At 42.4% G+C, this 27,802-nt stretch overlaps 3 protein-coding genes across 4 annotated transcripts; 1 reads left to right on the top strand and 2 right to left on the bottom strand.

The window, feature by feature from the left end:
* The first annotated feature begins 391 nt into the window (after positions 1-391).
* Positions 392-13,374, top strand: LOC139452311 (schlafen family member 8-like). 2 transcript variants are annotated; one of them, XM_071233742.1, is made up of 7 exons: positions 392-407; positions 3,904-4,598; positions 5,532-5,647; positions 7,054-7,204; positions 9,133-9,246; positions 10,355-11,075; positions 12,204-13,374. In XM_071233742.1, exons 1-7 carry the CDS (start codon positions 397-399, stop codon positions 13,114-13,116), a joined length of 2,721 nt encoding a protein of 906 aa, XP_071089843.1. In that variant the 5' UTR covers positions 392-396; the 3' UTR covers positions 13,117-13,374. The 2 variants fall into 2 exon arrangements, with proteins under 2 accessions (XP_071089843.1, XP_071089842.1); XM_071233741.1 differs by lacking the exon at positions 392-407 and adding an exon at positions 2,770-2,843.
* Positions 13,375-15,826: 2,452 nt separating this feature from the next.
* LOC139451859 (semenogelin-1-like) lies at positions 15,827-17,554 on the bottom strand. Its single transcript, XM_071233155.1, has 2 exons — positions 16,794-17,554; positions 15,827-16,457 (listed from the first exon to the last, which is right to left on the bottom strand). Exons 1-2 carry the CDS (start codon positions 17,552-17,554, stop codon positions 15,827-15,829), a joined length of 1,392 nt encoding a protein of 463 aa, XP_071089256.1.
* Positions 17,555-21,577: 4,023 nt separating this feature from the next.
* LOC139452737 (toll-like receptor 13) lies at positions 21,578-24,137 on the bottom strand. Its single transcript, XM_071234315.1, has one exon. It carries the CDS (start codon positions 24,135-24,137, stop codon positions 22,077-22,079), a length of 2,061 nt encoding a protein of 686 aa, XP_071090416.1. The 3' UTR covers positions 21,578-22,076.
* Positions 24,138-27,802: the final 3,665 nt, after the last annotated feature.

Below are 27,802 nucleotides of genomic sequence, written 5' to 3'. Positions count from 1 at the left end.
GGATATAGATCTGGGTCTATCGATCTAGATCTAATACTAGTGATAATAATTATTCTATTTATGACTGTCATGAAATAATGGTGAATTTTAGAAATCAATCAATTTAGATCCGAATGTGATATAAAACAGGATAAGGCACCGAATTCCAGGTACGGAGGCCAAAGGTAAGCCAAACCAGAGGCCAAAGTACGGATAAGCCAAACCAGAGGCCAAAGTTGTTGGGCTTCCGTGCGAAAATGTTTAGTTTTCTTCCCTTCGAGTTCTGCGAGTAAGAACTCTGCATAGCATATGTGTTCATGCATCTCTGTAAAGAGCTGTCAAAACTCCATACTGCGTGATAGGACTCGCGTTTTGTGCTCTCAATTCTAACTAAGCGTCGTGAGAAGGTTTCACAATATGGACCATTGGTGAGAAAAGGCTTTGACTACAATAACATGCTGTTTTATTTTCATGTTATTTAATTATTAATCGATATTCACCAAGTGACAGTGAGACTAATGCATGCCTTACAAACCATGCTCGTTTGGTACGTTATATTTGGTGAACGTCGATGTTGTATTTGTGTTTAAACAAATGTGATAAATTTCATTGATATACCGATGTTCGATTTCCCCTTGGTTTGATAATAACTAGAAGGGATGCCAGGCGATCTGTACCCACAGAGATTCTAAAAATGGCTAAACCGTACCAAATATTCACGTCCGATCTGTAACTGATTTTGAGCTTTCGTACTTTATTTGGCTGACTCCAACACCCATTTGGACGACCAGTACCCGTATTTTCATATTTGTTCATAATCATTGATTCACATATTATTCCACCATACATTTTGGTCACTTTTAATTCAATAAACATTTATGGACAACTTTCAAGGTAAACAATTTATTCATAGCAATATTTTTTCCACACAGTCCATACAAGTTCTTGGAATTCTTGGGTTACCAAGAAGTTTACAGTCAGTAATTGGACTTAGCATGTGTTGTTATATGAAACACTAAACAAACAATACCTTAATTGAAAACCAGTTTAATCATTGTTTTGTGGTAGAGCTTATACTTTTCAGAATTAATAGAAGTACAAAGCAGATTTTCCTGAATCTTTTATGCTATTCTTTCATTAAAACATCCTGTGTCACTACAGCATAGATCTACAGTTTTCAAATGTAATTTACAGGTACCATAATTGCTACAGATAACAATAGAAGTTTAAAATCATGTTTAATTTTCAATGTGTACAAATCCGATTATTTGGGTATGAGTCGTCAAGTTGACTAAGTACGGGTGGGTATGGGTTAGGGTTGGGACAAGTCCAAATATACTACCCGGGTACCCGCCCCATATTACCCACCCCTACTCGGATACTTGCTGTAGGTCATAAGTTGGGCACAAAATGTTCAATTCAGAATTGTTTTACCGGAGCCCTGGAAAAAAAGTGTTTAGATATGGTATAAAACGATCTGATTGTTTATACACTGAAGTTGACTAAAGCTTTGTCTTTACTCATACATATAAAAGTCAGAAGGAATGTGTGCATAGTCAGAATGAAATGTGAACATTAGCGACTTGTACTGGTGTAACCATGGAATATTGTTATTATTGCCATTTAACCATTATCACATAACTAACCACGGGTCCTACTCAGGACCCACCCCACCCGAGTACCCGAGTTACCCGTCCCAGCCCTGGTATAGGTTAGCCAGCGTCTGTGTACGTGTCTGCCAAAATATATTCAACGCATGGACCTCTGTAGGTACGGATTGTCCAGTTCCCCTTACATGAGTACCACAGTCTGTTACCTATTGATGACAATATGAATGTAGGAAATCTTTGATTGGCATTTAGAAGTTGGTTTTACGCTGTTTGAGCAATATTTTAGCAATATCACAGCGGGAACACCAGGGCTTGATTGACACTATGTTAAAGAGGCAGAATTAATACAACTGTGGTAAAAAGCTTCATTGAGGACAGACATTGTTTGATGATCAGTGGAACAGAGGCTTCTCTCATTGTTGAGGTATTTAATAACTGCAAAAAAAGTTTTAGTGTACACTCCTAGTTTTGACTGATCACTGTTATTTGATTTTGTTAAAATCCATTTGGAACTGGTGCTGATTTTGTTTGTTATTACTTATGAGGTAAAAAGGTTGTCAGTTTTGACCATTTGTGAAAAATTGGAGCCTGTTTTGGTGTGGTTCAAGGTTGTCAGTAGATGCTGGTTCACATCCATATCTTCATGATCATTCATGTCATGTTACACAATATGGGTGGTGGAGTAAGGTGAGGTGAAATGTTTTTTTTACGTAACATCCAAGATTATTGCATTTATATAGCGATGTCTGGCGCGTGTATGTGTGGTTGCTTGTACCAGTCCCTTCTGATTCCGATTTAAGGTGCTAGCCCACTGAGATACCATGCTGCAGTTTGACATGAATACCCCACTCAGACACAGTATACTGACTCTTAGCCGACCAGTCCTTGTTTTAGCCCCTTAATGCCCAGTGCTAGACACGGTAACAGCAAGAACCATCTTTTAACGTCTTTTGGTATGACGCGTCCGGGGATCGAACCCCGGACCTTCCGCTCTCTGGGCAGACACTCTACCACTACACTACGGAGGTGGTTAGGTGGTGGAGGAGCGTGGTGATGGCTAGTCATGAAGTGTTGGCTAGTCATGCATAGTTTTATTGCATAATGATTGATATTGTTAAAAGCAGTGGAAAATGTCACTCACTCATAGCTGAAGATGCTTCAAACATATATTTCAGGTACACCAACCCTTAGAGTGGTATGGGCAAACAGGACTATCACTTTCAAGATGAACAACGTTCTAACCTCCCAGGATGTGTAAGTTTCTGTTTCAAGCATGGATTTATCTAAACCTACTGAGAAGCAAATGCTCGTAACAATTCCCAAATTGGAATTAAAAATTTGCCAAGCCATGTTATTATGATAATGTGAGGGAGGTGAAATTGGGTTTGACGACACGTACAAGATTATTGCACTTATATAGCAATGTGCATGCATGTGTGTGTGTAGTGTATTATATGGGGGCTGCCATTACCATTGCCACATATAAACCCGAAGTGTAAGTTTTAGCTGTATTAGGGCTGGTCGGGTAGCCTTGTGGTTAAAGCGTTCGCTCTTCACGCCGAAGACCCGGGTTCGATTCTCGACTTGGGTACAATGTGTGAAGCCCATTTCTGGTGTCCCCCGCCGTGATATTGCTGGAATATTGCTAAAAGCGGCGTAAAACCATACTCACTCACTCACTCTACCTGTATTATAAATCATGACAGTTATCAGAGATCTGAGATTTATTTATTTCAGAGCTCCAGAAAACTTTTTGAGCAATTGAGTTTTATTACATTTTTCATTGGGTAACAAATTCTTTTTCACTCATCTATTTATCACTCTATTGGGTTTTTCCTAAAATTAGTGAACATTTTAAGATTTAAAAAAAATGAAATAAATTTTAGATGTATATAACTGTTTTAAATTTATAGGCTTGACTCGAATGAAGGTAAGCGCATAATTGTGTTTCGGAAATTAGCTCCTTTGTACGCATGCTGAAAAAGCTTCATTGGGTATTTACGTGAGCTGTTTATATACATTTGAGTTTTTACATTTGGGGGGGCTGCTTATCTTTAGCTCTGTTATTTAGATAAATTTATGGGACCTTAAACCACATTAAACTCCATTTCACCTTATCTCACCTCACTTCAGTAATTTGGTAATCCAGGGCCTTCTTGCACAAAGCGACCTTAGCGCTAAGATGATCGTAACTCTCATACTTAAACACAGGCTTGCAACAGTCGTAATGCTAATATTACTTTGTGCAGGTGAGCCCAGGTGATTCTACCTGTAATGAGAGAAAATCGAAAGTTCTGTCCCTTTCTTTCTCCAGCACTGCGATGTTGGACAGGTATGGAGAGACAGTTCTGCACTGTTCTGTCCACATATCGCGACGCATCCACGAGCACGGGAACCACATCGTCATGCACTTTGCCTGTGCACTCCTCAACTCTGCCGGAGGACTGCTCCACATGAAAAACCTCGACCACGATCGGCATATACAGCCCAAAGACCTCGACACTTGGTGGGGCGGGATGGAGAGCAACATCGCCGACATCCTTTCTGGGGATGATATATGCAACTACTTTGATCTGATCGGTAACTATGACGACAAGGATCTGTACCTCTTTGTGAAGGCTGCTGAGCACCTGTGTACTATAGACTACCACTGCCGACTTCCTACAGACACTGCCACACACGAGGTTTCGTATCGGTCCGCACTGAAGATTCTCGCCAATACTGGAGAGGTAGGGTATTTGAAGACTCTTCCACCTATCCCAAGGTCATTTCAGTGGAAAAAGACAGAGGACACTTTGAAGCAGGAAGGGAAACAGATTCAGTTCAAGATGCTGACGTCGGGGAGAGACTCCCATGCGAAGTCCATGCCGGACAAGATTAGGTATTACTGTACCAAATATATATCTGCTTTTGCCAACCATCAAGGGGGGCATATCTATTTTGGGATTGAAGACACGTCTGCCGCTGTGCTAGGAGAAGCAATGACAGAGGAGGAACAAGACAAGACAGGTGATTCCTGATTAATGTTGAACCTGGTTGATTGAATTTCATGATCTAAGACATTTTGATTAACTTGTGACTTAAATATGTTTTACATTTCTGGAGTTTTAAACATAAAAAATGTATTGCACACAGGTTTATATGTTTATGACTCCAGAGTGAGTGAGTGAGTTGGGTTTGAGGCCGCTTTTAAACAGTATTCCAGTCATATCACGGCGTGTCAACTTTATGTGGGAGGAAAGCCCGAAGTGATGCAGGTCTTAGACGTTTACGACTTCGGTGAAACCCACGAGCACGGGTATGGTGCTGACAAACCTAGAAACATAATCGTGGCGAACCGGGATTCGAACCCTCAATGATAGGTTTCTGGCGTGCCCAAGGGACGCAACTCTGCACAGTGAATCGCAGCGCCTTAGACGACTGGGCCACCCGTGCCCCCTTTTGCCTCCAGAAGAGCAAAACATATGCTCATGATGTCAATCACTAGCTTGTTTGGTCCAAACTCAATTATTTACAGCCTGTCGTCTTATAGCTGGAATATTTCTGAGAGTGGCATTCAACATCAAACAAACCAAGATATATAATAGTAAAAAAATAACGGTAGAAATATACTGAAATGTTTCCTAGCCCAAATACTGATAACAGATATGGACACACCTAAAAGAATGAAATTGTTCCCTCAGGATAACTTCATCATGACTAACTGACTCATACTAGCAAGCTTGTACAGGTCTTCATGTATATATAATGAATGATAGTACACTTGGGTATTAAATTTCATTATTTGATGTATTTGTTGTATATTTGTCATTAAAAAACTGCAAAAGTATCAATTTATAAGAGTAAGAGCATCTAAATTTTATTGCACTTTTTGTCACCTCTTTTGTGTCTATTTTTGGAATTGAGTGGAAGAAAATTTCATGAAATTTTTGTTTGTTTCAGTTGAGAAGATCAACAATAAGATGAAGAGTGTGATCTGGGGGGACGAGGGTTTTGTGGCGGAGCGTGGCCGACACTGGGACATCACATTCCACAACATACTAGGCTGCAGCGCCAGGGTGAGTGAGGGAGTTCCCCTGGTACTGATAGCTACACCTTCTGTTACATATTGATCCTGTTCAAGTTAACTTCGCGCCAAATACTCTGAAGTTGTGTTTTTTATGACACATTTATATTTCTATCATTTTGCAAAGGGCTGTTGAAGACACTATTGTCAATGTTATTATATAGTACATGTATATAGCTTTTCAAAGAATTAAGCACATGTGTTTTGGGATTTACTGGATGCGAAATGCTGCGGCAAAATTAAAAACAAATGTAAGAAAATACAGAGTGCACAGTAAATATACGATTTTGGACCAGACATTCCAGTTATTTTCATCGTGAGCATTGATCTAGCAATTGGGATATGATGACATGCATCAACCAAGTCAGCAAGCCCGACCACCCTATACTATTAGTCGCCACTATGACAAACATAGTCGCCTCCATGACAAGCATAGTTGCCTCTTATGACAAGCATAGTCACCTCTGATGACAAGCATAGTTGCCTCTTATGACAAACATAGTCGCCTCTGATGACAAGCAAAGTCACCTCTTATGACAAGCATAGTTGCCTCTTATGACAAAATAGTCGCCTCCATGACAAGCATAGTTGCCTCTTATGACAAGCATAGTCACCTCTGATGACTAGCATAGTTGCCTCTTATGACAAATATAGTCGCCTCTTATGACAAACATAGTCGCCTCTTATGACAAGCACAGTCGCAGCTTATGACAAGCATTGGTTGCTGAAGACACTTAGGGTAATGAGGAAGAAAGCTGGTTTGTTTGAATCAACATGGATGTACTCAATTTCTTGCATTTCTCTGGGACTACCATTTTGGAGCTTGGAACCCTAACAATGGATCGGGAAATTGGGGTCATGTACAAGTTCTGTGTGCCACTCTGGGTCCCCGACACTGAGTGATGTGTTCCGGCCTATACAGTAATAACACCCCCTATGGGGCTTCTTTGTGAGAACAGGTCCCAAACAACCCATGCTTGTTGTATGAGGTGACCCAATGGATCGGGTGATCAGGCTCGGTGGTTGATAGTGTAAGAGTAAATATTATCCTACCCTATTTTTTATCCCGGGGATGAAATTCTCTAGTGTCAGAATGATTCTCCCTAGTAAATTTGATCCCATACCAGTGTGGCACTAAGGTAGGATGCTATACTCCTTTTTACTCAAAACTTCCCCTGGGATAATATTGAGGTAGGATATAATCCTTGCTTACAATAGTGTGTCATTGTACCCTGGTGGCGTGGATCATTTCTCATAATATCGATCACTGGATTATCTGGACCAGACTTGTTATTTATAGGCCACTGTCATATATCTGGAATATTGCTGAGAGTGGTATTAAACAACAAATATACAAACAAACAGTAATAATAAGTATTTGAAATGCTGTACTTCCAGGAGCGTCGAGTGGTGGTGGTGATATCTGTGTGCAGGTTCCCAGGGGGAGTGTTCACCTCCTGCCCCGAGAGCTACTACCTAGATAAGTCAGGCCAGGTGAAGGCTTTCACCTACACCCAGTGGAAGCTTGCTGTGCTGAATCAAGTCAGGGGTAATTGTCTCCCTTTGCTTGCTTGGTGTGCTTATGTTTCACCCAATCTGTGTGTAGCGGCCATAAAATTTCCGAGTCCCGTGATGAGATTTGAACCACGGATCTTCTGATCAGAGGTTGGACGCCTTGTCCACATGACCAAAGAGTTTAACCCAGTCAGCAATCTGACAAGGTAAGGATGTCATCTGTGGGATGACTCCACACCCTGCTACATACTCCCCCGTCAACAGAAGGCACGTCCCGGGCTGCATTGTAGGGTACTGAGGCTTATTTTGCTCAAATTTAACATGAAGGTGGTCAGCCCCACGTTGGGCGCCAATGTAGCGGCCATAAAATTTCCGAGTCCAGTTATGGGATTCTAACCACGGATCTTCTGATCAGAGGTCGGACGCCTTGTTCACATGACCAAAGAGGTTAACCCCGTCAGCAATCTGACAAGGTAAGGATGTCATCTGTGGGATGACTCCACGTCCTGCTACATGTGCAACTGCCCAATGCATGCAACATGCAAACAATTCTCTGCTCATTGCTTGCAATGGGCAATAGTTGTGAATGAAAAATACTTTTTCAAATATTTCACAATATGAGCAACCTGCTTGCTCAGGTCACGCAATGGGCAGGTAACTGTTCTGCCCAAAGCATGCAACTGAAATTGGTATTGTTTTACATGTTTTGTTTTCAATAAAGTAAACTCTATTATTAAGTGAATAATCTGTAATAAATAACAACCAAACAAGTGTGTGATCTTAAGAAACTTTTGACAAGAATCAGTGTATGTTTTAACAAACTCTCTCAATTTGACTGACTGACTGACTGAGTATGGTTTTACGTCGCTTTTAGCAATATTCCAGCAATATCACGGCGGGGGACACCAGAAATGGGCTTCACACATTGTACCCATGTCGGGAATCGAACCCGGGTCTTCGGCGTGACGTGCAAACGCTTTAACCACTAGGCTACCCGACCGCCCCTCACTTTTTGAACAAGGCTTTTACGTTTACTGTGTTTACATTTTCTGTCAGTTTTGTTCAGTTCCAATATGTAGCAAAAATTAAACATTGAGAACTGGTTCAGAATTTTAGGCAGATCTTGGGAATTGTTTGTTGTAGTCTCCAGCTAGCAGACTGGTGTGAAATTTGATGTCTGAACACTTCCACTGTGTGTGCATCAGGTGATTGTACTTGGGGTGCATTTTAGATTTAACACTGTTTATGAAAGTGAAAAATTCAGTCATAGTCATATAGTCGTGCCCAGGATTTTCACCATGCTCTGTCATTCTCAAAAGACCTTGAACATCAGTAGATTTTGATTTTGCGTGTACTTTTTTGTGAAATTATTTTCTCACAGGGAAATGTGATGGCCTCATACATAGAATAGAGGTTATCACACGAGTTTGTTTTGGGCGGATAATATCCTGTATTAGGAATAAATGTTCTATTTATTGAACCTCGGCAGTCAGATGTCCACACAGTGACAAAATGAAACAAGGTAACAATTCGGACATATTTCGGCCAAATCCAACTGTTTTATGTTGGGGAAAAGACCCGCAGCTTCAGAGGTCTAGAAGAACAAGTGTCGAAACTGATCCAGCTTGTGTCCTCCAAAGTTGCCAAAACTTGTTAAATGCCACAGCTACGTCCTTGTTTGACACTAATTTTCGGTATCCTAGACACTTATTTTAATGATGATTACAATTATTCCAGTAATTTGTCTGGATCCCAGATCCATGTTGTGTGTAAACACTGAAAATAGTTTCAACTGACCTTTTATATTTGCATATTTTATCTGTATAATGTATAAACTTACTCAGCGTTTGTCCTTTCATTTTACCGAGAACTGAAGTGATGATATGTCCCTGTAAGTTTTGATCCTATAGACATGTCAGATAGATTTGGTCATGAAGACTCATTATTTTTGTCGCTGTACAGACAAGCCGGAGTTGCACAGCCGGTTCATGAAGCTGCCCCTGCTGACGCCAGGATCACGTCTTGTGTTTGGACTGCCTCACACGATACCCAGAATCAAGGAAAAGGTGTTGAACTGTAGGTGTTCTCTGTAGCAACTCTTTGTCAGAAGTTGGGCTTCAGCAACCCATGCTTGTCGTAAGGGGCGACTAACGAGATCCGGGGTCGGACTCGCTGACTTGGTTGATGCATGTTGTCGTATAAATACTAATTACTTAGATCGGTGGTCATGAAGACAGTCACTGGATTGACTAGTCCAGACTTGATTATTTACAGACTGCCACTATATTGTTGGAATATTGTTGAGTGCGGTGATAAACAACAAATTAATTGCTAGAGGGTGCTTGGCGTTTGGAATGAACTATTAAGTTCAGAAATCTTTAAGCAGTCAAGACTTAGATTAACGTCAATTCTGATTTGTCAATTGACCAATAAACACATAAGCTCCCATATTAATTTCTAACGGAGGATTATTTAATTCTTTCATAGGCCAATACCCTGGGTCCTCTGGCAGTCTGATGCACTGGGCACTTACAGCTTAACAGAAATAAGGGGATAGAAAGCGTGCTGAATTAATCCAGAGGACTAGAAGATACATTATTTCTCTAGTCCTCAGAGTTTGTAGCTAACTCTGTTTGACTCAGACTCATGTTCACTACTTTGCTCTTCTGTCAGTTTTCTTCAGCTTCCATTTGTCGCAAAAATGAAGCTTTGAGAACTGGTTCAGAATTATAGCCCTCAAATGCTACTCGTAGGTGAGGACTACCATCATTGGATTTTTACTTGTCCCCAGCACAATTTAGTAGTCTCGGGCTAGGGGACTAGTGTGAATTTCAAAGGCTGTGAGACCCGTGAAGATCTGGGGTAGAATAGGTCTTCAGCAACCCATGCTTACCGTAAAAGGCGACTTTGCTTGTCGTAAGAGGCGACAAAAGGGATAGGGTGGTCAGGCTCGCTGACTTAGTTGAGGCATGTCATCTTACTCAATTGCATGGATCGATGCTCATAATACCAATCACTAGATTGTCTGGTCCAGACTCAATTATTTACAGACTGCTGTGATATAGCTGGCATATTGCTTAGTGTGGCTTTAAACAACAAACAAACAAACAATGGCTGTGATATGCTGGATAATCCAAGGTGCATTTATAGCAGGCCATCATTTTGAGTATGATTACTGTTTCAGTGAGGACAGGATCCAATCTTTATCCCAAGCATTTCCTGAACACAGTAGGATCTCCAGGAATCAAGACTGCCATAAAGGACATCCTTGCAATGTTTGCTGCTGAGCCTCACCTCGCTCTGGCTTTACACACACTCGGCATTGGCAGTGTTCCAGAATTCCAATCTGACTTTGTCGCAGACATTCTTGTCCTCAGTCATACCCATGGCCTTCACTTGCTCTGTCTGGCCGAAGATCTGCCCCGAGATAAGTCTTGCTACTTCCACCGCTGCCAGCAGGTCGCAGAGTCTTTGAAGAAGAAGCTAGTTCACAATGGGGGATGTACTGAGAGATTTGCCATCTGTGTCCATGTTGTAGACATCGAGGATCCGCTTTTCGTCCCGGAAATTCGGATGGATTTAGAAACATCCTGGTATCCATCCACCTTCCATGCAAATACAGGGAAGTTGGACCACATCTTGACGTCTCTGATTATTGCCATGGCAACATACAAGCCTCATGAAGCTGGAACGGAGCAGGAAGAGTACTACTTCCTGTTGACGTGCGATCAGTTTGAGCTGCTGTGTCAGCACCAGTTCACCAGGGAATTGTGGGTACACGGTCCTCCGGGGGGAGGGAAGACGGTCGTGGCTCTGCAGATGATAAGAGAGTTGTGTCGCCGTGGATGTACTTACCGCAACATTCTCTATATTGCCGAGAATGAACTGTTGTGCTCATATGTCAGGTGAGTGTCAAGATACGCATTCGGGTAAACCCCTGTCTCAAGTCCTTGAATGGCATTTAGAAGTGATACACATGAGAGAGAGATAATATGGATATCAACTTCTTTATGATGAGAAAGACAATTATTCACCTGTTGAAGGAGCAAGCATATTCTCTGAAATATTGCGTTCCTCATAATAAAGAATTTGACATCCATACATTCTCTCTTAAACCCGGTCATTACATGCCAACGGATCACTTGATCCTTTCGTTATCTTAGGATACAATGAATTAATTTTGTTTTCATCCCAATTGTGTAAAATAACGGGAGGCATCTTATTATTTGTGTTTTATTTTTTGTGAGCACTGTTGAAGCTATCTCTAAACATCAACTGTGGATGGATGTGATTCACATGAAGCATGTTTGATTGGAATATGTATATGGTCTATTTCAATAAGAGGGGAAGAAGGGAAATCTCATAGCGAGTTTACGACCCGTGAAGATTTGGGTTAGAATAGGTCTTCAGCAACCCATGCTTGCCGTAAAACTATGCTTGTGACTTACCTTGTACAAAGAGTTGACTAACGGGATGGGGTGGTCAGGCTCACTGACTTGGTTGATGTATGTCATCGTATCCCAATTGCTTGGATCGAAGCTCATGATGTCAATCACTGGATTGTCTGTTCCAGACTTGATTATTTACAGACTGCTGTCATATGGCTGGAATATTGCTAAGTGCAGCGTTAAACAACAAACAAACAAACATAGCCATTTTAATGTCTTTGTAGCCTAAATGAGTTAGGGAGGGGAGGGGTTGAATAATTTATGGCCTTATGAAATTAGTTTGTTAAATAGATTGTTCCTGGTTCAGTGAGTTTCACAACTAATTTCTTCTGATCGTTGTACTTTAAGTGACTGCTGCATATTTTTGCATTAATGATTAGATAAGCAGTCTGTGACGTTATTATTGTTGATGTATTCATTTATAAGAAATGACTTCAATGTGTTTTGGCATTTATGAAGTTTCTAGACATGAAAATCATGTCCATGGCTTTCCATAACCGCAAAAAATATTGACGTCAGTTCTTAACTCAGAGATTGGTTTTATGATTTTATCTGTATTTATTTCCATAACTCTGTTTTTTCCAGGTCCTTTGAACTATGTGACGTTGTGACGAGGCGAGACTTGATGCAGACTGCACAAGACCGCGACAACTTCAGTCTCAGGTTCTTTTCTGTGCTCAACGTTGTGGTGGACGAGGCACAGAACTTCAAGGACCGAGATGGGGACTGGTATTCATTGGCTCAGAGTTTAGCCAATGGTAACTTCCGAGACAAACTGGACCAGACAGAAGGTTATTTTTGGGTGTTCATGGACTATGCTCAAAAAGTTCATAAGTTTAAAGCAGGGTTACCTGGGCTAATTGGGAAAAATAATTACATGTTAAGTGAGATTTCTAGAAACTCAAAAGAAATATTTGAATATGCTTCCAAGTTTATGAGGCTGAATGAGTCAAATGAAGACGACAGCTACATGAAAGATTCTCCCAGACTAGGACATAGTGATACCTCCGGTCCTGGGGTGAGTATTATTAAGTGTGAGAAGTCCTCAGTGGAGGACACGCTCATGAAGGTCATCAGGACATGTGCAGAGGACGGAGTCAAATTGGAGGACATGGCCGTTCTGCTGGGGAAGAAGATGGATGCTGAGAAGGTAGAAGGTCATTTCAAGGACAAGCTTGAGGACATAGTTCGACAGGTGGGGAGGGAAAAAGGTGCAGAGGTTGATCTGGAGAAGGAGGGGAGTGGGGAAGTAGGGACTACTGATGCTGATGACTGTGTTAAGGATGAGCTTGGGAAGGGTTTTGGGAGAGGGATGATAGTTGATACAGTTCGTAGATTCAGTGGGTTAGACAAACCTATTGTCATTGGTCTCGATCCTCGCATCAATGAGGAGCATGCTGACATCAACAAGTTCATTGTCAACCTGGCCACACGAGCGAAGCAGGGGCTTGTTATTATCACAACCTCTGATGAGGTCATGAAGAAACTTAACGCATAGTCTATAGATGTGAGAGAGTGTGAGAGTTGGTGAATGCAAGTTGTTTTGAGGTGCAGTCAGGAATATTACAGTCTTCACACTGATGAGATTTGTTTAGTCTGGACAGGCAAACCAGTGATTGAAAGCATGAGCATCAGAGGATTTTTGCAACCAACAGTGTGATGCTGGGGACCTTTACCTGCAAGGTTTTCCATCATGCCCACATGTAACTGACTTTGGTTTGACTGTTGTTTTTCATTTTGTTTGTTTTTCATTTTGTTTGTTTTTCATTTTGTTTGTTGAAATACCCACTTGTTCAAGTATTTATTGTTTCTTTCATGTTTGTTTGCTAGATAATTACATATAGGGATTTTTACTTCAGAAAACGAATTTTTATTGTGTTTCATAGTTGTTGCTTATTGTTGTAAATTTTGGAAGAAACCAAAAACTCCAAAGCCATTTTCGGTTAACAGTTGACCACCTCCTTGGTCAAGTGGATGTGCATCTGCCCGGAGAGCTTAAGGTCAGTAGTTAGATCCCTGGCTGCATCTTACTAAAAGATGTTAAAAAATGGTACTTGTTGTTACCCTGCCTGGCACTCGAGCATTCAGGGGGATCAGTAAAGTGGGCTAGCATTATAAAAATGGTAGAAGTCTGAACAAGTAAGAGCAGCCAAACACAAGTGAGCATGCATGTTGTTATGTTAGTGCAATAGTCTTTAACACAACGTTAAACCCCATTTCACCTCACCATGCTCGGCAATTTGAGTTGACAAGGCCAAGGTCACTTTAGCAGTTTGAGTTGTCATGGCCAAGGTCACCTTAGCAGTTGCGAGTTGTCAAGGCCAAGGTTACCTTAGCAGTTGCGAGTTGTCAAGGCCAAGGTCACCTTAGCAGTTCGAGTTATCAAAGCCAAAGTCACCTTTGCAGTTCGAGTTGTCAAGGCCAAGGTCACCTTAGCAGTTGCGAGTTGTCAAGGCCAAGGTTACCTTAGCAGTTGCGAGTTGTCAAGGCCAAGGTCACCTTAGCAGTTCGAGTTATCAAAGCCAAAGTCACCTTTGCAGTTCAAGTTGTCAAGGTTACTGTATAGTTAATTCCAGAAGAAATCTACAATGTTGATTGTTTGCTTGCAGAAGTAAAGTATTGAATTGATTAATATGTTTTATAGATATTAATGGTGTAACATCAGGCTAGATTTTCCCTCACCACATATTTCCAGGTCAATAAGCCTGGATGGTGAAGAAAGAAAACTCAGATTACATGGTAATATTTTGAAAATGCTTGCTGAAATTAGGATGTTTGTAGTTATTTTGAAACATTCTTGATAAACAATTTATCTTCAGGGACTGATATCAACATGCAAATATTGGGTAGGCAGGTACAACAAGTAGACCTCCATTAGAATCGACCGTGAACGGTGTCTGCATCAATCACAGTGGGCGGAGCTTATTTAGTGTTGCGCTGTATATAGCAAAGCACATGGTCATGTGTACATGTCACACATTCAATACATTTGTGGTCAAAGTGAATTGTGGGGTATACATTTACGGCATTAACCAATGAAATTTGTGTGTCAGCACGATGTCATATTGACCTGGGAGATCACTCGTATAAGCTCCGCCCACTGAGAGTGTGGTAGTTCCTACCCCAATTGCTCCTGTAAATGTGTTCTGTGATGGTTTTCTTTGCTCAGTAATGTGACATGAAAACATGACAGTTCTATTTTTTCAATCAAAAAATTAAAAAATTGGAATATTATTTAGGGACTGTTTATTTATTATTGGAAGCAGCGTTGGTGGTGTTGGGGGGATGTCATGCAAAAGTGTCAGTGTATTGGGAGCATGGAAAAATGCTACTTGGATTGTGGGGTGGTGGTCGGGCTAGGCTTCAGTGAAATAGGATACACCACCACCCAGAAAATGAATGACCAGTTCCTTGATCAGAAGAACATAACAGCCACATTTTTCTTGATTTATGGCTCATGACTTCACAATTTCAATTATGCCCATAGTGGCGCCCTAGTGTCGCAGGTATAGGCCCATTTCTATGGGTACCGGTATATGACGAGCAGTGACAAGACTGATAAATATTGATTGTATTGAAAGTCTTAATATGTAACCTTGGCATTTGTCTAAGAAACTGATTTTATTTGGATGTATTGCAAAAAAGAATAGAAAATAAATTGTCTGGTAAATGTTTCAGTGATGACATCTGTTACTTGTCAGCTAGGGTGGTCTGGTTGGTCTGGGTGAGCGGTTTGCTGTTTGCAAACGTGGGGTGGGCAAGTGCTGGATGTGCTTCTACAGCCACAACACTACAGGGTGGTATAGAATTTTATGTATAGATTCATCTATTTAGCAATTTTATATGTTTATTCACGTTTTTACACTAGAGTTTTATCTATCAAACATAAGTTTGACATGTATGCCATAATATTATACCTATCTTGTGATATTGTTTCATTTATTCATTTATAAATGTTAAACAAATATAATCATGAAAGAAAGAATTCACTTTTGTTGTTTGTTGGAATGTTTAGATGTTACAGTTTATGAGATTGGGGACAAAGGTGCCTGTTGCATTATCCTCATGAGACAGCACACTGGTAAAACAGGTGTCTCACATCACACAGGACTTGCTGTGAGGCTGCACTATGTGAAACTTAGTGAGTTGAGTTTACATGGGTTCAGGTAACTGTGTGGTCAAAGGCAAGTTGCTGTTACAAGGGAGAACTAACATATGGCAGTAGTGGCGCCAGTCTTGTGTTGGCCTTGTGGTGGTGCCAGTCTTGTGTTGGCCTTGTGGTAGTTCCAGTCTTGTGTTGGCCTTGTGGTGGTTCCGGTCTTGTGTGGGCCTTGTGGTGGTACCAGTCTTGTGTTGGCCTTGTGGTGGTACCAGTCTAGTGTTGGCCTTGTGGTGGTACCAGTCTTGTGTTGGCCTTGTGGTGGTTCCGGTCTTGTGTGGTCTTTGTGGTAGTTCCAGTCTTGTGGTGGTACCAGTCTTCTGTTGGCCTTGTGGTGGTTCCAGTCTTGTGGTGGTACCAGTCTTCTGTTGGCCTTGTGGTGGTTCCGGTCTTGTGTTGGCCTTGTGGTAGTTCCAGTCTTGTGTGGGCCTTGTGGTGGTTCCAGTCTAGTGTTGGCCTTGTGGTGGTTCCGGTCTTGTGTGGGCCTTGTGGTGGTTCCAGTCTTGTGTGGGCCTTGTGGTAGTTCCAGTCTTGTGTTGGCCTTCGGTGGTTCTGGTCTTGTGTGGGCCTTGTGGTGGTTCCAGTCTTGTGTTGGCCTTGTGGTGGTACCAGTCTTCTGTTGGCCTTGTGGTGGTTCCGGTCTTGTGTTGGCCTTGTGGTGGTTCCGGTCTTGTGTGGGCCTTGTGGTGGTTCCAGTCTAGTGTTGGCCTTGTGGTGGTTCTAGTCTTGTGTGTGCCTTGTGGTGGATGTGGTCTTGTGTGGGCCTTGTGGTAGTTCTAGTCTTGTGTTGGCCTTGTGGTGGTTCCGGTCTTGTGTGGGCCTTGTGGTGGTTCCAGTCTTGTGTGGGCCTTGTGGTAGTTCTAGTCTTGTGTTGGCCTTGTGGTGGTTCCGGTCTTGTGTGGGCCTTGTGGTGGTTCCAGTCTTGTGTGGGCCTTGTGGTAGTTCAAGTCTTGTGTGGGCCTTGTGGTGGTTCCAGTCTAGTGTTGGCCTTGTGGTGGTTCTGGTCTTGTGTGGGCCTTGTGGTAGTTCTAGTCTTGTGTTGGCCTTGTGGTGGTTCCGGTCTTGTGTGGGCCTTGTGGTGGTTCCAGTCTTGTGTTGGCCTTGTGGTGGTTCCGGTCTTGTGTGGGCCTTGTGGTGGTACCTGTCTTGTGTTGGCCTTGTGGTGGTTCCGGTCTTGTGTTGGCCTTGTGGTGGTTCCAGTCTTGTGTGGGCCTTGTGGTAGTTCCAGTCTTGTGTGGGCCTTGTGGTGGTTCCAGTCTAGTGTTGGCCTTGTGGTGGTTCTGGTCTTGTGTGGGCCTTGTGGTAGTTCTAGTCTTGTGTTGGCCTTGTGGTGGTTCCGGTCTTGTGTGGGCCTTGTGGTGGTTCCAGTCTTGTGTTGGCCTTGTGGTGGTTCCAGTCTTCTGTTGGCCTTGTGGTGGTTCCGGTCTTGTGTTGGCCTTGTGGTAGTTCCAGTCTTGTGTGGGCCTTGTGGTGGTTCCAGTCTAGTGTGGGCCTTGTGGTGGTTCTGGTCTTGTGTGGGCCTTGTGGTGGTTCCGGTCTTGTGTGGGCCTTGTGGTAGTTCCAGTCTTGTGTTGGCCTTGTGGTAGTTCCAGTCTTGTGTTGGCCTTGTGGTGGTTCTGGTCTTTTGTGGGCCTTGTGGTGGTTCCAGTCTTGTGTGGGCCTTGTGGTGGTTCCAGTCTTGTGTTGACTTTTTGATGGTACCATTCTTGTGTGGGCCTTGTGGTGGTACCAGTCTTGTGTGGGCCTCATAATGGTACTGGTCTTGTGTTGGCCTCATAATGGCACCAGTCTTGTGTTGGCCTCACAATGGTACCAGTCTTGTGTTGGCCTCATAATGGTACCAGTCTTGTGTTGGCTTCATAATGGTACCAGTCTTGTGTTGGTCTCATAATGGTACCAGTCTTGTGTTGGCCTCACAATGGTACCTGTCTTGTGTTGGCCTCATAATGGTACCAGTCTTGTGTTGGCCTCACAATGGTACCAGTCTTGTGCTGGCCTCATAATGGTACCAGTCTTGTGTTGGCCTCACATTGGTACCAGTCTTGTGTTGGCCTCATAATGGTACCAGTCTTGTGTTGGCCTCATAATTGTACCAGTCTTGTGTGGGCCTCACAATGGTACCAGTCTTGTGTTGGCCTCACAATGGTACCAGTCTTGTGTTGGCCTCACAATGGTACCAGTCTTGTGTGGGCCTTGTGGTGGCTCCAGCCTTGTGTTGGCCTCATAATGGTACCAGTCTTGTGTTGGCCTCACAATGGTACCAGTCTTGTGTTGGTCTCATAATGGTACCAATCTTGTGTTGGCCTCATAATGGTACCAGTCTTGTGTTGGCCTCATAATGGTACCAGTCTTGTGTTGGCCTCACAATGGTACTGGTCTTGTGTTGGCCTCATAATGGTACCAGTCTTGTGTTGGCCTCATAATGGTACTGGTCTTGTGTTGGCCTCATAATGGTACCAGTCTTGTGTTGGCCTCACAATGGTACCAGTCTTGTGTGGGCCTTGTGGTGGCTCCAGCCTTGTGTTGGCCTCATAATGGTACCAGTCTTGTGTTGGCCTCACAATGGTACCAGTCTTGTGTTGGCCTCACAATGGTACCAATCTTGTGTGGGCCTCATAATGGTACCAGTCTTGTGTTGGCCTCACAATGGTACTGGTCTTGTGTTGGCCTCATAATGGTACCAGTCTTGTGTTGGCCTCATAATGGTACTGGTCTTGTGTTGGCCTCATAATGGTACCAGTCTTGTGTTGGCCTCATAATGGTACCAGTCTTGTGTTGGCCTCATAATGGTACCAGTCTTGTGTGGGCCTCACAATGGTACCAGTCTTGTGTTGGCCTCACAATGGTACCAGTCTTGTGTTGGCCTCACAATGGTACCAGTCTTGTGTGGGCCTTGTGGTGGCTCCAGCCTTGTGTTGGCCTCATAATGGTACCAGTCTTGTGTTGGCCTCACAATGGTACCAGTCTTGTGTTGGCCTCACAATGGTACCAATCTTGTGTGGGCCTCATAATGGTACCAGTCTTGTGTTGGCCTCACAATGGTACCAGTCTTGTGTTGGCCTCATAATGGTACCAGTCTTGTGTGGGCCTCATAATGGTACCAGTCTTGTGTTGGCCTCACAATGGTACCAGTCTTGTGTGGGCCTTGTGGTGGCTCCAGCCTTGTGTTGGCCTCATAATGGTACCAGTCTTGTGTGGGCCTCACAATGGTACCAGTCTTGTGTGGGCCTCACAATGGTACCAGTCTTGTCTGGGCCTCACGATGGTACCAGTCTTGTGTTGGCCTCACAATGGTACCAGTCTTGTGTTGGCCTCACAATGGTACCAGTCTTGTGTGGGCCTTGTGGTGGCTCCAGCCTTGTGTTGGCCTCATAATGGTACCAGTCTTGTGTTCGCCTCACAATAGTACCAGTCTTGTGTGAGACCTGCATCACTTCGGGCTTTCCTCCCACATTAAGCTGACACGCCGTGATATAACTGGAATACTGTTAAGAGCGGCGTTAAACCCAACTCACTTACTCACTCCAGTCTTGTGTGGGCCTTGTGGTGGTACCAGTCTTGTTTTGACCTTCTGATGGTACCAGTCTTGTGTCACAGAAATTACACAGCCAAGAAAGCTGAAACTGCTAAATCGTTTGTAACAAGGAAAGCAATGAATGAAGTCAACACTAGTCTAGCAAATCAAGGTGGCCTCTAAAAAATCTATTCTGGACCGGACAAACCTGAGACTAGACTTAAACGCAACTCAACGCCCTTTGATGCACGATGACGCACAGCTGGTTCCAGAGCAAGTTCAACGGTCCCCCATTATAAGTCATCTCTTGACTGCCTCCGTGGTGTAATGGATGGTACGTCGGTGAAAGATGATACTCGCTTACTTGCCTGACAGTCGGCATTAGGGGTGGGGTATAAAATAAAGCATGGTCGACTCGCAGTCCGCATCGTGTGTCTGATGATGGGTATCAAGTTTAACTGCATGGTATCTCTGTGGGTTAGCAGTCTAAAACCGGTTAGTTCCCATTACTAGAAGCAGCCAAACACGTAAACATACGTCGATATATTCATGCAATAATCTTGAACGCGACGTTAACCCCAATTCACCACAGTTAACGCTTATAACAAACAAGAGGAACAGGGGACCTTAGGTTTTGACCCAGAATACTAACAGGGAATAATTTGTAGTTTCAAAATGCAAAATAAACAACTGTTATGGTCACGTTAACCCGGCAACAACTCAGACGTTTACACATCTTCCCGAGGCAAGAGAGTTAACTGATTTGAAAAGTCGAGTTTCCACCCTTGCTGAAACCAGGCTGGAATTCCTTGGCTCGTTCGTAGCTCCACCAGTGGCTATTATGAGTTATGTCCCTTCTAAGGCTCTCCTATGGACCAATCAGATTTCACCTCTCGTATCACTTGCATTTGTTTCAAACATAATCAAGATCTATATTGTGATAAAACGGGTCTTACATCGCGAAATGCATCAAATCACGTGAAAAAAACATGAAAAGATTTGAAAAATATCTGTTGGCAACGAGTTGGCTGTGCACACGTTTTGCAAATCTTGCAATCGACCGAAATCTGCACGGACGTGTACGAACCGGATTTCGATTTTGTTGCGCGATTTTGATTGGACTATGCATAGACTCTTTAGTCCAGCCAAAATGTTACTCCATAATACCAGCCTAGTTCGGCAAAGGTGGAATCTGGACTTTTATAGTCAGTTAACTCTCTTGCCTCGGGAAGATGACGTTTATATTACCTGCATTCGCCAGTGCATCACTAAGTGAAACTATCTCAGTATACAAGTCTGCCTAAAAAAATACCAAATTACAATATATATACGTTAACCTCTTTGGCACACAGCACACAGAACACCCATCATTTATGGTCTAAATAACAATAAAGCATGTTCAACGTGGCAATGTATTTTCATCGACTCGAGGATGACAATGAAGCATGTTTAACGTGCTAATATATTTTCCCCAGATTGATGTTGGCAATGCAGCATGTTTAACACTTCAATATATTTACACCAGGTTTAGGATTTCAATGCAATATGGTGTTCATCGTGGATATATATTTACACCAGCTTGAAGATGACAATGCAACATGTTTAACGTGGCAATATATTAACACAATATTGAGGTTGACAATGAAGCATGTTTATGATGGCAGTATATTTACATCAGTCTGAGGATGAAAATGAAGCATGTTTAACTTGGCAATATCTTTACACCATCTTGAGAATGACAATGCAGCATGTTTAACGTGGCAATATATTGACACCAGCGTGATATTGACGACGAAGCATGTTTAACGTGGCATTATATTTACACAAGATTTAGCATGACATTAAAGTATGTTCAACGTGGCAATATATTAACACCATCTTGACGATGACAATGTAGCATGTTTAACGTGGCAATATATTTACACAAGATTTAGCATGACATTAAAGTATGTTCAACGTGGCAATATATTAACACCATCTTGACGATGACAATGCAGCATGTTTAACGTGACAATATATTTACACCATCTTGAGGATGACAATGTAGCATGTTTAACGTGGCAATATATTTACACCATCTTGATGATGACAATGCAGCATGTTTAACTTTGTAATATATTTACACCATCTTGAGGATGACAATACAGTATGTTTAACGTTGTAATATATTTACCCCATCTTGACGATGACAATGCAGCATGTTTAACGTTTTAATATATTTACACCATCTTGAGGATGACAATGCAGCATGTTTAACGTTGTAATATATTAACACCATCTTGAGGATGACAATGCAGCATGTTTAACGTGACAATATATTTACACCATCTTGAGGATGACAATGCAGCATGTTTAACGTTGTAATATGTTTACACCAGCTTGAGGATGACAATGCAGCATGTTTAACGTGGCAATATTTTTTCACCATCTTGAGGATGACAATGCAGCATGTTCAACGTGGCAATATATTAACACCATCTTGAGGATGACAATGCAGCATGTTTAACGTTGTAATATATTTACACCATCTTGAGGATGACAATACAGTATGTTTAACGTGGCAATATATTGACACCAGATTTAGGATGACATTTAAGTATGTTCAACGTGGAAATACATTTACACCAGCTTGAGGATGACAATGCACAAGAAATGGGCTCGAGTTTTTGCGTGACGAATTAACGCTTAAATCACTTGCTTACCAAACCAAAAAATACTTTGTGAAAATGATAGGAAGGAAGTATTTTAAAGTAAATACATGTGCGTGTCCACATAGAAACACACTTTATTCCTCTAGACAGTTTCTCAGGCGCTGTTTAAAAACCTGTTGGGCTGCAGGAACATTCGGCCACTCAATATATGTGGTCGACGTCATCAACGCGCGCAGAGAAGACGTCATGTAACATGCTTTAACGTGTTCCAGCAGGATCACAACGAGTTTTATTTCCTGCTTCAGGAAAGAATTCAGAGCCATCTGTAGCTCAAACTGACACCAGTCACTCTTCATGTACTCGTTGGAGATGACGAGGACAGTCTTCCTGCTTGAATCCAGAGCTTCAAACACGTTGTCCACAATGAGTTTACCGCTTTCAAAGTCTCTGCTGTGTTCACACAGTCGTAGTCCCGCCTCGCCCTCCAGGTACCCCATCAGCTCGTCGTACACCCAGTCACCGTCGGGGTTGCTGTAGGAGATGAAGGCGTCGTACCTCATCTCAAGCAGTGGAGCAGCCTGTCCTCGTTGACGCCGTCGTCTCAGTAGCGATATCCAGTAGAAAAGATACCATCGGTATCGATAGGCCACTACTGCTGTGATGATGAACACCAAGGCAATGCTTAAGATTATTGAGAGAAGCACAGTGTACTCCTTTCTGGGTGAACAGGACTTGGCAGTTGGATTAAAATCTTTGAGATGCAGACGGTGAACATTCGGGGCCCGACATTCGTATCTGCGTGGATACTGTGTAAACTTGATACTGTGGTTGGCCATGGTCTTCTTCATCCAGTTCCGGAACCAGAGTAGTTCGCACGTGCAAGTAAAGGGGTTGTTCGACAAATTAATCTCACGGACGCTGAGGCGGAACTCAAGGGGAAAGGTCTCCTCTTTAATCATTTTGATGTTGCAGCCATCGAAAGAGATCTTTTTTATACTTGTGACATTTGCGAACACATCACTTTTCCATTTGGACACATAGTTACCATTCAGAAAAAGCTCCCTGAGTTTTGTCAGCCGGGAGAAGGTCCCCGATGGAAGTTCCTTGATGTTAGTGTCTTGCAGTACTAGTTTTTCAATGGTCTTCAGATTCAGGAGAAAGTCCTTCAGAAGGTACACACTTATGTCCATCTTCGTGCTGGTCATGTCCAGTATCCCAAGGTTTGGTGTGTGTTTGAAAAGAGTCACCGGGTTAAAACGTTTCGGTGACAGAATACGGTTTTTTGCAAAGTAGAACTTGTACAGACTTGTGGAGTTGAAAGCAAGATCTCCAATTCTTTTGAGTGACCCTAAGTTAGATATATGTAAACTCTGGAGCTTGTGGAGGTTAGCAAACACATTATCCGGAAGTTCTTCAATTCTGTTGTGACCAATGCTGAGTTTCAATAGATTCTTCAGGCACGTAATTGATGAGACATCCAGGTTTCTGATGGCATTATTTCCAAGATCTAAGCTTCGTAACCGTGGAGTTAACGGTCTAATATCCGACAAACACAGTTGTGGAACAGCAACTAAATTATTCTCAGCAAGAGTCAAACGTGTCATATTGGGAATGATTTGCTCCAGGATTAACTGTCTCAAATTATTCTGTGAGAAATCAACATACTGTAAATTCATCATGTGCGAAAATGCAGTTGCGTTGAAATTCCTCAGACTTCCCAAAGCAATGGAGAGCTTGCTCAAGCTGTTCAGATGTTGAAACACTGTTGCATTTAGGGTTCGTTCAGGCACTTTGTTTGCTTTAAGTCGGAGAGTTTTAAGAGGACTGGACACTCCCTGCAGAGCTGTAATGACGTCTGTGAGCGGCAGGTGTGTCTGTTGCCAATCCAGAACCTCAAGGTCATCCAAGTCCCGAAAGGCATCGGGTGATACTGCTGTGATGTTGTTTCCTTTCAGGTAAAACGAAGTCAGATTGCAGAATGTCAAGTTGGCAGTCATGGCCCTGGTGACTACGCCCAAGTTTATGTTTTTCAAGAGGACATCTGTAATGTCTGGAGGAGCTCTAGGGATGTAGTTAAGATGGTTCCCCCTGCCATCGCAGGACATCCTTGGACGCTTACCATTGCAATACTTTGGGAGCTTCCTGGCGGCATTTGCAAAACTCACAAGGACCACCAGTAGTAGTGAAGTCTTCATTCTGTTTCCAAACAAAAATACAGTTTTAGTATTTGTTACAACATTAAAGGTTTCAAGCATTTTGTGGTAGACGTATGGAGGACATTTCCAAATTTGACGGTGTCCGATGCAATTCCCTTTTTTGACTTATATAATATATTCCCATGTTTTTTTCAGATGAACAATTGACTTGCCTTTGCATGTTTTTGTGACGCGTACCGCTGGTGGGGCAGGATACGCTTTTCTTTTCGCGAATATCTGGTATCATCGCTATGTGATAATGATTCATAAACACAATGTCATGCTTTTGATATGGATGGTTTTTGTCGAGACTTCGTATGATCATGGAAATGTTGTCGCTTTTATTTATATTTATACATATCCATTATCTTACACATTTTCTGAGAAAAGGTAATCAATGATACAACATTCAGCAGTATTTCAGCTGTATCACAACGGCCTGTAAATGATGGAATCCTTGGCTGGTTTGAATCTATTATAAGGCACGAAAGCATTAATTTTGTTGTTGTAAATTCATACAAAATGGAGGTCGAAAATGGCGGCTACCTTCTCAATAGCTTCGATGCTGTGTTTGCTTTTCTTGAGTGTTACTGAATTTGGAAATATTGGAAACATAAAGTTAAGAGATAAGTGAGTGAGAGTGAGTATGGTTTTACGCCGCTTATAGCAGTATTCCAACACATTCACTGCGGGGGACACCGGAAAATGGTCTTCACACATTGTACCCATGTGGGGAATCGAACCCGGGTCTTCGTCGTGACAAGCTAACGCTTTAACCACTAGGCTATCCCACCTCCCCTTATTGAATAAGGCTAAGGAATGACCGGCCATGAATCATTCCATCACGACAAAAACAATATATGATCATGGTCTGATTTTTTTGTAACATTTCAAATGGTGTCTCAGGGCACGTGACAGGCAAGCCAGGTTCGAACACATTGAAAAGACCTTCTCATGGTTATGCGGGCTGTGCGGTCTTGAGATCGACTCGAAGCTCGGTCGCCTCCAGTTGCCCATTCAGTGACAAGAATATCCTGTCCCGTTGTGTATTCAGAGATGAACTGAGTGCAGTAAAGATTATGAGAGTATCAAACCTTGTGTCGGGTTAATTCGTGTATGTATGGGCTTATCCTTACTTTGCCACCAGGTGGTGGGGATTAACAGCGGTGGTGTTTTCACAAGGAAAGGGAGCATGTCCAAAGGTGGCAAGTGAAGTGATGTCACTTAGACAATCAACAGCTAGAGGTATCTAACAGTGAACACGGTTAACCTCATGAGCCAGCAGGTTGATGGAAGATAAGAAGTTTTCACTATATGAAAGTATTAAATCTTGGCGAAATGTTGATTTGGACTACAGACAAGATTCAATACTGATCCAGTCGTGAACCTGTTTGTCAGACGTGCTTGTGCCTTGCCGTTGGTGAGGTTTGGTGACATGGACAACGCCTGGTGGCATATCATTGAAGACGCCGACCTTGCCAACCCAGCCGCCGACCCTGCACTACTTCAGTTTGCGGACTACGTGACATTGCAGTGGGTAGAGAAACCTGGTAGAACAATGTGGAACCCAAAACGATGGGGCCAGGGCCCCGTTCCACAAAGCTATCTTAGCGCTAAGTCGGTCGTAACTCCTATTCTCTAACACTGACTTACGAAAGTCATAGCCCTCCGATCGCTTTGTTGAACGGGTCCAAGAATCACAAATCATGTAGAGGGTTGGCATGCCAAAATGAGCACAAATGGTCATCCACATCCGAATCTATTCAAGTTATCCAACGCGAAAAGGATCAGCTTCTGGTGCATGTGAAGACAGCTATATGACAGCGGTCTGTAAATAATCGAGTCTGGACCAGACAATCCAGTCATTGATATCATGAGCATCGATCCACCCAATTGGGATCGATGACATGCATCAACCAAGTCAGCGAGCCTGACCACCCGATCCCGTTAGTCGCCTTTTACGACAAGCACAGTCACCGTTTACGGTTTAAATCACAAAAGCTGAAGACCTATTCTACCCCGGAATCTTCACGGGTCGACGGTGTAGGTAATTAGGAGCTACGGTCTTCGGACTCATTACTTCTGGACTTTGAGAACCTCTCACGGCTATGCGAGTCAGAGAGCGCGTCTGAGCCTCCTAATTGCAGGCCACACAACGGCAGTACAGATGGTGGCTTCTGAACTTCATGTTTATTAAAATACACCGATGGCATTATCAAATTGTTTCAACTGTAGAGACCCATGAAGATTCGGGGTAGGCGACTACCGGGATCTGGTGGTCAGGCTCGCTGACTTGGTTGATGCATATCATCGTATCCCTATTGCGTTTACAGACCGCCGTCATATAGCTGGATTATTGCTGAGAGCGGCGTTAAACAACAGACAATTTTTTCCCAGGAACGGTTTGGCCTGAGACAGTTCTTCCACGGGGATGAAATAGCATGGACTACACTTTCTCCGGGGAAGGAATATAATAGTGCCGTCCCTTCCCGAGCGGGAAAGTGAGCGAAACCATTATTTAAATTTCCAGAAGCCTAAAATTAGGAGGGAAGAGGTAGTTTGAGGAGCGAACGGGTCTTTTTTTAAAAAAAGAAAAATATTATTTCCCCCAAAAAGAAGTGAAATATCATTGTAATGACCCAAAACTTCATTATTGCACATATACATGTATGTGTTTTATTCATAATACTGAGAGGCCATAGGCCTATAGTACATATTATATAGTAATGGGTGTATATACATTTATAAGGTAAGACATTTGGAACTTCTTAGCTTCATAGCATGCAATATATACAGTGACAGTTTTTTCGTTATTATTCCATTTTTACTTGACATTAATGTAACTAATTTCTGTAAGCTTTGATAACGGCTATAATATTTATCAATGAACTGTTTTCTGAGTTCAGCATTCAAGGGACAAAGTTGTAAGAAATGGTATCCACTTTGTACAGTGTTTAAATCACAACACTGACAAATTCTGTGTTCTCTCACGATCCCCATATATCTTCCCGTCTCGATAAAGAGTTCGTGTGAACCCCATCTGAATCTTTCAAGCGCAATTCGAAATGTTTTTAGTGTCACATCTAATAATTATTGCTATTTAAAGAGGGAATAACTTGATAGTTTCTTAGATACTGATAATGAAAAATGACAGTTTTGTATGTACAGTAAACTACGGTTATAACGAACACGCTTATAACGAACTGACGGATATAACGAACTTACTTTTTTGGTCCCGACTATTTGCTGTAGTTATGCTGTATATATGCTTATAACGAACTACGGTTATAACGAACTAAAATTAGTAGTCCCTTTGAGCTCGTTATAACCGTACTTTACTGTACATATGTTTCAGGGTCTGATTAAAAGCATCTCTGAAATGATCTGGCATATACGTATCCTGTTCTGTCCATATATTACCATAACCATATGAATAAAGTTGATGCTTAAAGGTATTATGTCAGGTAGATAAGATTCAGCCTTAGTCCGAGCTTTCCCTAGTGTTTTATATTACCTGGGCTAAATAGTACCTTTAATAACTTTATATATACAGTTAGTAAGGTGGAGCTTGCCACAGGACATAGCTGGGACTCTCCCGCCGAATCTCACCCAAAACCATACACCATATCATATATAGTTTATATATCATGTTACATAACACACAT

Source organism: Haliotis cracherodii, unplaced genomic scaffold (genome assembly GCF_022045235.1).
Source record: "Haliotis cracherodii isolate W230 unplaced genomic scaffold, xgHalCrac1.p SCAF_9, whole genome shotgun sequence".
Classification (NCBI taxonomy): Eukaryota; Metazoa; Mollusca; class Gastropoda; order Lepetellida; family Haliotidae; genus Haliotis; species Haliotis cracherodii.
Note: the sequence above shows the minus strand (reverse complement) of the source record. Positions and strands in the feature narration are given on the sequence as shown.